The 12312-nt window shown below is 33.7% G+C and overlaps 1 protein-coding gene across 1 annotated transcript; it reads left to right on the forward strand.

Moving 5' to 3' along the window:
- The first annotated feature begins 1165 nt into the window (after positions 1 to 1165).
- Positions 1166 to 3712, forward strand: LOC145164988 (protein FAR1-RELATED SEQUENCE 5-like). The gene is made up of 5 exons (XM_079083628.1): positions 1166 to 1234; positions 1323 to 1490; positions 1945 to 2039; positions 2355 to 2557; positions 2628 to 3712. The coding sequence occupies exons 1-5, from the start codon at positions 1166 to 1168 to the stop codon at positions 3710 to 3712; spliced, it is 1620 nt and encodes a 539-aa protein (XP_078939754.1).
- The last annotated feature ends 8600 nt before the right edge of the window (positions 3713 to 12312 follow it).

Raw genomic sequence — 12312 nt, forward strand, 5'->3', positions numbered from 1 at the left:
ATAAAAGTATTTGGTAAAAGATAAATATAAAAATAAGAATTGATAATAATAATAACAAAAGAATGTTTCTTCGGTACTTAATAACTTGAATTGATAAATCTAAAGTATATTTTTGTGAATTCTTAGTTTACAGCAACATATTTATAATAACTTGAACTAAAATCATAGTTTTAGTGAATTGAAGCTTACAGTAACATTGAAATAATTAAAGGGAATATATTGTTTAATTGATTAGTTTATTATAACATTATACTTTAAATTATTCGTAAAAGATAAATATACATACACATCGATTAAAACAGCAATGGATGAAAGAGGAAGATGAATACATTGAACAGTACTTTCATCCATATGTTAAATAGACATACGAAAAATTAAATCCAATATGCATCCAATTTAATAAAGAGAAGAAACAGGAGAATGGAGAGTAAAGAAAACCCAAAAGATGTTATAAAAAAAAGAGATATAGAGAAGTCGTATAGGAGGATAGATTACAGATTAAAGAAAACTAACCTTAAACCTTCTTAACAACGATTGAATGAAAACGATCGAGTTAAACGGATCTGAAACGAATAATCTAAGATTGGATGCAGAGAGGTGCAGGAAACAGTGAATGAATGTAGTACTGAATTATATGGCGAGACTATGAGAAGATTAACTTTTGCAGAAGATTAACTTTTGCAAAGTAGTCTCAGAAGTAGAATAATGGTACCGACAGGAAGGACTGAAGAACTTATGTTAGCAACTTGATTTATTGAATAACTTATGTTAGAACAGATAAAACTGAGAAGGTATATTGAAGAAGAACTGAAGAAGAATAATGTTTCCCAAGAAATCTCTGAAGCAGAATCGTGAATACAAAAGCGTATAGATGGTATAGTGATATATATTTCGGTATGCATTTATTTGGTGTAGATTTTTTGGGATTTAATCACTGGAAATTAATCAATTTCCAATTATAAAAAACAAACTTCCATATTTTATCGGATATCAGGAATTTGAAATTTGAATTACCGATTTTTGCATATTATCTGCACATAATTTGCATATTAAACAATTAGAAAAGTCATTTATAAATTATAATTATAGTTTTTTAGAATCATTTAATTGGTGCAGATTTTTTGGGATTTATTGCGTGTATAGGAATTGAAGGGCATTTACGTAAATGCAGCTGAAGAAAAGAAGCGGGAAAAAACGATTTAAGGGGGCTGGGAGAGTGACACGTGGCGATTTTGTACTTATTTATTAGAATAGGGGATCCCCAAAATACCCTTAATGAACAATTAAAAAAAGAAAAAAAAATCACGTAAGATGATGATCAGATGAACGTGCATAGCAGACCTGCAATCCCGATTCCTTCTCAATATCGATTCCTTCTCAAACCCTTCTTCTCGTCTATTGTTGCCCACGACAATTGCTACTCCAGCGCCACCAGCAACAATCACAACAGCAACAATCAGAGCAGCAACAATCAGAGCAACAACAATGAGGTAATTTTTGTGTTAATTATGTGAAGGCACTACACACGTAATGGTGTTTTTTGAGATGGATCTTGTTACCTATTTCTTTAAGAATTTAAAGGATTTTGTTTGTGGGTTCTGACTATTTTTATTTTTTGTTAAAGACTTTTGTTGACTGGAACTTCGTTTACTGTTTAATGTGCTATTTTTCTTGATTTTGTCATGTATTTAGATTTTACATATAAACCAACGCTTGTTAATTCATCCTACTATTAATGTGGTTGTAATTTTATCTAATATTATGTAAAACCTGTCATCTAAAGTAGGTCTTATACAAAAAAAGATTTTTTTTAAGAAAAGGAGGCCTTTGTTTCTTTCACGAATTTTAAACATATGTCAAAATCTTGGCCAACATTATGTTTTCTATAGTAATATGATATTCTGTCTTTAAATTTCATTAATTAGTTTTTGTAATGTGTTTCAGTTTGTGTCAAATGGCCAAGAGCATTTGTTATGTTCTATCTACTTCTACATACCAAACACAGTCTTTAAGTTGTCATGTAGTGTTGATAACAAAATGTCTTTCAACACTCTTTACTTCATTTTGTTCACATTTTTTACTTCACATAATTGTTTTAACAGTGAATCAATCGTTTGATTTGACATTTCATTAATATTACAATTTATAAGTGATGGATAAAAGAGGATAATAGTGAATAGTGATTATAGAAATTGGTCAATCATATTTGCATTTATAATATAATTGCATAGTTATATTTCTAATAAAATAACTCTTATTTGTTGATTAATATTACAATTTATAGTAGGTTATGTTGCTTTATTATTGATAAAATATTTGGTTTATTGTTAATAAAATATTTGATATTTGATCAGTATGGAGGCTGCAAATTCAGTTGAGGTGGTTGCAAATTCAGTAGAAAAGGATGCAATTTCAGTTGAAGAGGCTGCAAATTCAGCTGAAGGGCATACAATTCTCAATCCTCAAGATCAAAAAAATCCTAAAGATGGAATGAAGTTTGATTCGGAAGAAGACCTTTACAATTACTTTAAAGCATATGCATTCCAAATTGGATTTGGTATACGAAAATCTAGTACAAGAACAAAAGATTCTTGTGCTAAAACATACTATTCGCTTGGATGTGCTAGAGGAGGAGTATATGTGCCTAAAACAAGCAAACCATATAAAAAAGTCTTCTAAAACAAACTGTAAAGCAAAAATTAGTGTAATTGCATATGGTGATGGAAGATGCATTATCTCTAGTGTTTTTCTTGAACATAACCATGCTTTAAGTCCCAAAAAATCTGGTTTCCAACGATCACATAAGAAAATGGATTCATATGCTAAGAGAAGACTTGAGTTGAATGATTATGTTGGAATTCCGTTAAATAAAAGTTTTCACTCGTTAGTTGTTGAAGCGAAAGGGTACGACAATTGGCCTTTTGGCGAGACAGATTGTAGATCTTACATCGCAAAAGTAAGACAACTAAGACTTGGGCTTGGTGATGCCGAGGCACTTCGTAATTATTTTATCCGTATGCAAAAAAGGAGTTCAAGATTTTTCTACGTGATTGATATGGATGATGAAGGTCGTATGCGAAATGTATTTTGGGCAGATGCAAGGTCAATGGCAGCATACGAGTCATTCGGGGATGTTATTTCATTTGATAGCACATATTTGACTAACAAATATAATATGCCGTTTACGCCTTTTGTTGGAGTAAATCACCATGGACAATGTATCTTATTTGGATGTGGTTTGCTTTCACGAGAGGATACAGAAACATATGTATGGTTATTCAACTCATGGTTAGAATGCATGAATGGACGGGCACCCAAAGCAATAATAACATATCAATGTCGATCAATACAAGGAGCTGTGGCACAGGTATTACCTGAATCTCATCATCGTCTTTGTCTTTGGAATATTATGAAAAAGATTGCTGAAAAATTAAGTAGGTTACCTCAATATAAAGTAATAAAGAAGACTCTAAAAACCCTTGTATATGAGTCTACGGACACTCAAGAGTTTGAAGATGGGTGGTGCAAGCTGGTTGAAAAGTACACACTTGAAAAAAATGAGTGGTTAAGTTCTTTATTTAACGATCGAAGGCGTTGGGTGCCAATATATGTAAAAGAAAACTTTTGGGCAGGGATGTCTACTACGCAAAGAAGTGAAAGCATGAATTCTTTTTTTGATGCGTATGTTAATTCTAAAACCTCATTACGATAATTTGTTGAACAATATAACAACGCGTTTAAAAGCAAGATTGAGAAAGAAACTAAGGCTGATTTTGAGTAGCTTAATTCTTCATATAAATTAGTAACTGGGTTTTATTTTGAGAAACAGTTTCACGAGGCGTACACGAATGCAATTTTTAATTTGTTTCAAGATGAGTTACGAGGTACGTTGTTTTGCAATTCTTCATTGGACAAAGTGGATGGTGCACGATATGTATTTCATGTAACATATTTTGTGGAAGCGAAACATGAAGATTCTAAAAAAAGAGTTGTTTATACAGTTTGTTATGATGAGAGTGTTGGGTTTTATACAAACAACATGCAACCCTAATTTTGGATCTATGTTTTCACTATTAGACATACAACAAATGAACACATATGGAAACCCTAGCATGCATCTAATATTTCAAAAATCACAAACAAAATATTAGAATACATACCTTTGTTGTTACATAGTAATAACAACTAAATCTTGAAGTTCCTTTGCTCTTGAGAACAAGTACCACAAATGTAGTACCTCTAATGGCTCACAAACACACTTGAGTCAGAGGATGAATATGAGAGAGAGGAGAAAGGGTAGCTTGCTCCAAAAACGGCTCTTCTAGGGTTTTCCAAGGGTTGGACGAAATCTAGAGCCTAGGGGGTCTATTTATACTTGAGGTTAGCTAGGGTTTCAGGGTGGAAACCCTAATCCCTTAGCTTAGGGCCTAAGCAAATCCATGGACCTCCTTACATTAGGCCCTTGGACGAAAACTCCTAGATCCTTCTAGGATTTTCGGCCTAGCCCTAATAAAGGTGATCCAATGGCCCAAAGCCTCAACTATCAAATAAATTACAAAACATCCCCTGTACTTTTAATCAGTTCCTTTAATCCCAAAATTAATTCCAAATTAATTTCTGATTAAATACTAATTAATAATATGATTCCAAATTAATATAAAATTCATATAATATATTAATAAATCATATTTATGCCCCAATTTATTATTCTTAATAATAAATCAGCCTCTCTCCTCAACAGTCATCCTGTCTAGTCACCAGTGTGAAGGCAACCCAAAAGGACCATGCTACAATCGGGTCAAGTACATACCAAATATATTTATGGGCTTAGACACCTAATCCAACAGTCTCCCACTTGGATAAGTCTAATAACTATAATTTCAAGTACGACTTCAAAATCCGATTAGCAATCGTAGCTCTCAAAAGCCGTTGTCGAACTCTGACACGTCCTTTAGATATGGGATCCTATATTCCTCCATTCTAGATATCGTATAGACATGATACATGGATTATAATCATTCTCTCTGTCTATGTGTTGTTTCCCGATTTTCGATTTATGACGACTGACTAATTGAACAGATCAAATCAGTCCAGGCTTGGCCAAGCGCTTTGGGATGTCATCACTAAATTATCGAGGGGCCCACAGATATCGCTTTTATCCCTCTTAGGGTAAAAGGAACGGATAAACTTCGACTCATATGCTTTCTTGTACTTACTCATCAAATCACACACAACAATGTGTTTTATAACACCAAGTTACTGGTGCGTTTACATATGTCAATGTGCAACCGACTTGTAAACTACAACTCACATGTCTTTGTTTCAATAATATAAGATATTATCGTCTCACAATCACCTGTGATAAAATCCATGAAGTGATTCACGTGAGTGTGTGTTTAATCCAATACTCAAATCTTATTTCATGAGCACTCATGAACACTGCAGCAGACTTTTGCTATGTCTAAAACGCTTCAGACAATCTACAGTCGAATTCATGACAGTCGTGCCTCAATACCTACTTCCAAAGTATGATTGACTGTGGATGGATTGAATAATCTTATTATTCGAGAAGTCAAAACATGTGAAGTGAAACACAAGAATAATCGAATCCAATATGGCCTCAACACTTTGAGTATAAATAAAACACCTTTTATTTAATCACCATATTGATTACACATTAATCATTGTATAATGTTTCGGATAATCAACTTAATACTTGAATTGAAAAACAATAGTTATCCCATGCTCCAAGCATGCACACCATGTTTACCTATGGTCCTTACTTTGTGAAATAGATCAATTGAATACATTTCCAATGATGCTCATTTCACATTTCCCAATCCTTATCACAAGTGTAAGAATACCAAATTCTTGTTGTGTGTTAGATTCTAACATTTTACGCAATGATCCTTTTGTAATGACATAGCACCAAAGTCACCAAGACTTTGTCAATGATATTACAAAGTGCTCTATTGGAGATTGTTACAAGACAGCTCCATAGACATGAAGTCTCAAATTCAAAGTACATTCCTTTGAACATCCTTCTTGCATAAAAGTTTCTAATCTACATAAATCCTTAATATCCAACTCCCATTATGGAAACATTTCCATATTTGCCATATGACAACACATTCTAAATAGAATCCTATCTATTCATAATAATGTCAATATGGTCCATCCATTACTATACTTCCAACTGCCCACAAGTGATCAATCTTTGGCGAACCTTAGATCGTACTTGATAGTTGTTTAATTATTTTAGTCATATCCGGTTCTGGTCCTTTTTCCCTCTTAATGCCCTAGGCATTTGGAAAATCAGAACGGTCGAATATTACAGCACATGTAATCAATCCTATACCCGAAGCATATGGGATATGATACATAATGTCTTAGATAAAGACATGATACTTTACCAGTCTCTTGCTATAATATTGTTATATATATAGAATTCCTTTATGTTGAATCTTTTCAACATACCATTCATATATGTCTTTTGATTAAAATTTCTCGATCTAAGCTTTTAGATTTGAAAAGAAGTATAAATTCCTCTCCCTTAATTATAGCAAAACAACTTTTCAACCTCTGCAACTTTGCGAATTGAAACTTTTGTTTTCTATAATTAATATTGATAGCTCGCAATACTTAAAATAATAATCATGCTCCCACTAACATGATGATTATATCCTTACCAGCATAACACTTATGCTCCCACTAGCTTTGACATGTATTCAGAAATCAGCTGGACTTCCAGAAATCAATACTTATTGACTTTCATTACCAAAGTTCATATTTCTGATACGAGATGCTTTGATAAGACTTTATCTAAGCTTCTTAAATTCATACACCTTTTCTTAGATAACTCATATGTGTGTCTGAACTATTCAAGAACTTAAAACAATAAGTCCCAAATGTTCATACTAATTTCCAAATATCACAATTCAAACTATGAAGAGGGATACCGTAATCATAATCGAATTTGAGAATGCAATTTACATAATGCTATCTCCTTAAAATCTTCTTAGTGAAAGCGTTTCCTCACAATCATTTTCATGAAGCGGAGAGAAACCTTATGACACTTAGATTTTATGGTGTATGTGTTCTTATCCGTGTGAATTTGTCATAACCATAATCATAAGACAAGGTTTGCGACAAATCTAAACTCATATGGACTGAACTTGTTCAATCTTTATTTCTTTCCACCTGGCAGCACAAGGGCCTACCATGTCTTCCAAGTAGTTAAGAATCTCACCCATACAGATCAATGAACTTTCACCAATCAAGGTGCTTTGCTTTATGCAATCAATTGAGAATTCTTAGACCTCACATGCATAGTCAACTTTACTGGAATGGCACAGAAACAAGAATATGTCAACACGATAGGTTATAAACCTCAAGTCGTGTGCTAGTGATGAATAATTAGGTTTATTCTTTATTTGTTCTTGAAACTTTTCAAGATCATTAAGACTCCCACTGACCTCTTGACATATAAGATTCTCTTGTCAAGAAACATTCCTTGACAAACAAATATTCAAGAGTTAGTGCGGGTTCCTATCAAGACAAAACCACAACACACGATTGGTCTTAGTTGGTCTTTGTCTTATCCAAGACATCACAACTTACAAATTTCGAACGTGCAGGACTAAGAAACATATCTGATCCACATTTGATGATGTGTTATAAACCTACTTACGACATGTCACTCAATACACAATCTTGGAGTACGACTCTAAGACTTGATTTTGGAACGAAGTATGATTCACCTTTTGATTTAACCATTCAACAGTTTCTGATTCCTCTTCTTAGCCATACTAGTGCACTAAGGTGTTCTTAGAGGATCAATTGTGACACGGTTTCATAATCACTAGGTTAATCATAAAACACGATAATTAAGTACTCTCCCTTCTTTTCAGATTGGAGAAACTTTTATCTTTCTGCCTAATTGATTCTTCCTATTCGTTCTGCTTTACATTGAAACTTTTTCAATGATTCAGAATCACACTTAATCTTGTAAGTATAACCATGTTTACTAAACTTTTAGTAAATTACGACGAATAGTCTTATTGTTCTTTGTGGTGGACCTGACCAATGCACAACATTGTGTACTGGACCCTTTAGTCCTTCACTTGACTCACATACTTGTGTGAACAAGGTACTAGTCTTAATTTTCCAAAAGATGAAGGTTCTCATTCATCATACGATGCAAGTCACATGATTCCAAGTTTATGTCCAATTGAAAATTGGGTGATGAGAATCTTTCCTTATTTGAAAATTTTCTGACACTACCACAAATATCATAATTAAGAATCACATCCATTTCAGTATTGCTAACAATAGAAACATAAAAACATCAATTTTCACAAATGCCATTGCAAGGATATAAATAAGACAAAACCAAAATTTATTTTATTTATAAAAATGCGGAAAAACTTGTCCTTACAATTGCAATTACAAATGAAAACTATGTAAATATTCCTAAGCAATCTATCCTAACTCTTCTAAGTAGCAGCTCAAAAATCTGATCTTCGAACCATGCGATCGAAATCCATTTCTCCGTGATCAGACTCAGCTCACTCTTCCTTTTAAACTTCCTTTCTTTTCTTCGATCCTACAAAACATCAAAATGTAATATTATCACATCATGTATTAAGAATCTGCAAATAGGAACTTAATAGAGTTAGATAGTAGATTTACCTGAAGCAGAGTCATACATCTTGACTCTCCCATCCTTGCGATCTTTCAGGTACATATGGCAGCTTCGCATCCAATGCCCCTTCTATTGGTAGTAGAAACAAACAGACTCTTTTGGAACAGCACATGGGACAATTTCAGATTCAGCCTTTCTCTTTACCATTTGGTCAAACGGTTTGACCTCGGCCAATCCCTTTCCATTGGGAAGAGAAGACTTTTTTGGACTTCCAATGTTGCCATTGTCAATGTCCATGGAAGTTTGGGAGGTTGATCTTCCCAACAAATTTTCTTGACCAGTGCGCCAAATCATTGTTGATTCAGCAGCAATAAGCAAAGAGGTAAGATCAATGAGGGTCACGTCATGGTCCATCATATAGTACTCTCTAATTAACTCACTATATGATTCGGGAAGTGATTGAAGAACCAAGTCAACAGCCAACTTCCTTGAGACAATGACACCCAACATTCCCAACTTGTCAATGTGTGACTTCATCTCCAAGACATGTGCATATACAAACTTTCCATCTTCGTGTTTGCTTGCCAATAGGGCTTGAGTGACCTTGGACTTTTCAAGTCGACGAATACGTGGGTCAGGGAGAATTATTGGAGGAGGTGGAGGAAGTGAAGCATGATTTCCATTTTCATGATCCAATCGTGGAACATCATCTTCGTGTGGAAAGCTTTTTCCAAAGGGTTCGGGAAAACCATAGTTGTTAGATTTTGACATCTACAAAACGGGAGAAATTCAAGTTAGTTGATTCAATCCTTAATATAACACCCAAATGAAATATTAAGGCTAGGACCCAACACAATATTCTACAACTCGGAAGAGGGATGCCGTAATCCAGCTGCAAAATATTTGAAGGTAGGTAAATGACGATTTACCAATTTCCACCATGAACAACGAAAATGAAGATTAGGTTTTAAATGAATTGAAACTCCTAGATCTTTTGAGATTCATTGAAATTTTCAATGGCATGTTTAATCTCGATTATGCCGTTCAAGTTTGTGACTGGGATGCAGAGGATCACAAACAAGGTGTGAATAACCATGCAAATTAGCTTGGTACTCTCGAAGACGTATATCACCTAATCAATGTGCTGGTTAACCACACATGCTCCATTGATCTATAATAATCTACAAGTTACCCATTTCCATCCTTCACTGGTCCCATATTAGTGTGCCGGTTAACCACACACGCTCCACTAACGACCAACAAGGTGCAATGTGCAATTTCATGGATTAGCACCAAATTCACATTTTTCCTAAAGTAACTAAGATTTGGGATTTTATAAAGGTGTTTAGTTACTTCGTATTACATTATACTTATAATGGAAGGTTGTGTCCTATCCTACCCATTCGGCTAACGACCCTCCACTAGTCAAGGGTGTGGTGGGTAAGAGTGGATACCCAATGGCGGTCATTTTATAGGCCGCTTCCTTAAACACCCCTTATAGACCAGCTTCGTGAATGAGTCCTACTAACGGTAAGACTGACATTTACTTATACATATATAATATTAAACTTTTAATTCTATATAGTATAAGAGTGTATTTTAAACATTTCAAAATACTAGGGTTTAATCAAATTTAAAATTTTCGAAAATTAATACTTTTTAATTTTAAAATCTTAAATATCAAAACTTTGATTTGATAATTATCCAAAATTAAACAATTAATTTAAATTATTAAATCTTGAAGGATTGTCCATTAAATTAAACAATTAATTTAACCTAATCCCTTTATCCCCTAAAATTCGAAAATTTGGGATGGGATAATTCAAATATCTTTAATTATCTATTTAAACAATTAAAGGGATAATTACAAAAGATGGCATTATCCTAATCCCTAAAATCTTGGAATCTTATCTTGGGGAATACGGCATTTTCGAAAACCCTAGGGTTAGACAACCCTAATTTCGAAATCTTGATGCCAAAGGAAAGGGTTCATGAAACCCCAACAAATTTCAAAAACTAGGGTTTTGAAACCCTAATTTCGAAAATCCAAGCCCTAGGGTTTGTTTGCTATAAACCCTAATTTTTCAAATTCATACTTTTGTATCAAATCTAATTGAAAACAACAACCAAAGGCTCTGATACCACTGTTGGGTTTTATACAGACAATCCTATGTGTACATGCAACCCTAGTTTTGGATCTATGTTTTCACTATTAGACATACAACAAATGAACACATATGGAAACCCTAGCATGCATATAATATTTCAAAAATCACAAACAAAATATTAGAATACATAGCTTTGTTGTTATATAGTAATAACAACTAAATCTTGAAGTTCCTTTGCTCTTGAGAGCAAGTACCACAAATGTAGTACCTCTAATGGCTCACAAACACACTTGAGTGAGAGGATGAATATGAGAGAGAGGAGAAAGGGTAGCTTGCTCCAAAAACGGTTCTTCTAGGGTTTTCCAAGGGTTGGACGAAATCTAGAGCCTAGGGGGTTTATTTATACTTGAGGTTAGCTAAGGTTTCAGGGTGGAAACCCTAATCCCTTAGTTTAGGGCCTAAGCAAATCCATGGACCTCCTTACATTAGGCCCTTGGACGAAAACTCCTAGATCCTTCTAGGATTTTCGGCCTAGCCCTAATAAAGGTGATCCAATGGCCCAAAGCCTCAACTATCAAATAAATTACAAAACAACCCCTGTACTTTTAATCAGTTCCTTTAATCCCAAAATTAATTCCAAATTAATTTCTGATTAAATACTAATTAATAATATGATTCCAAATTAATATATTATTCATATAATATATTAATAAATCATATTTATGCCCCAATTTATTATTCTTAATAATAAATCAGCCTCTCTCCTCAACAGTCATCCTGTCTAGTCACCAGTGTGAAGGCAACCCAAAAGGACCATGCTACAATCGGGTCAAGTACATACCAAATATAGTTATGGGCTTAGACACCTAATCCAACAGAGAGTGCATGTGATATACAATGTTCTTGTCGTTTGTTTGAGTTTCGTGGAATTATTTGTAGGCATATGGTGAAGATATTGATTTAGAAGGATATTAAAGAAATTCATCCACGGTATATTTTGTCTCGGTGGAGGAAAGATGTGAAGCATGGACACTTATTTGTTGGCAGTTTCTGTTGCTGCTTTGCTTGACAACATGTTGGCTATGGCTTCATACTTTTCCTCTGAGTATTTCATGAAATCATATAACCCTCCGAGCATTTTATCTATTCCAGCTTTGGGCTTTCCCTCCATACTTTTCCAAATCTTTTTCAATAATTGCATGGCCTTAATTTCCATTGCAACTTATTCCATCTTCAGATGCAAGACTGCATAAATGGAAACAACAATCAAATAATGTTAAAACTTGCACAAATTCATTGAAAATCTAGAATTATACTTTTAGAACAAGGAAAAACAAATAAAAGTCGATGGCTTTATTAACATGTAATTTAATCTGTCATGTTCTGGTTGATGTCAGGTTTTATAGGATTCAAACTACAAGTTTTATCAAATGCTTCTTGATGTATATAAGCTATAAAAACCTAAAACCAACAACATCAATATATTAGCAATGACAAGTTGATAACTTCAATATTCTAACTTACTAAAAAGACTCCAAGTCTCCAACATTTGTGATTGAT

This window comes from Lactuca virosa, chromosome 3 (genome assembly GCF_052849685.1).
Source record: "Lactuca virosa cultivar CGN04683 chromosome 3, Lactuca_virosa_CGN04683_v6, whole genome shotgun sequence".
Lineage (NCBI taxonomy): Eukaryota > Viridiplantae > Streptophyta > Magnoliopsida > Asterales > Asteraceae > Lactuca > Lactuca virosa.

What these genes read in the sequence shown, in the direction of transcription:
- LOC145164988 (XM_079083628.1), top strand. Translation starts at nt 1,166, where the DNA reads ATGCAGCTGAAGAAAAGAAGCGGGAAAAAACGATTTAAGGGGGCTGGG. An exon ending in TGTAGTGTTGATAACAAAAT is followed by an intron (nt 2,040 to 2,354) that starts GTCTTTCAACAC and finishes ATATTTGATCAG; the next exon opens with TATGGAGGCTGCAAATTCAG. An exon ending in TGCATTCCAAATTGGATTTG is followed by an intron (nt 2,558 to 2,627) that starts GTATACGAAAAT and finishes TGGATGTGCTAG; the next exon opens with AGGAGGAGTATATGTGCCTA.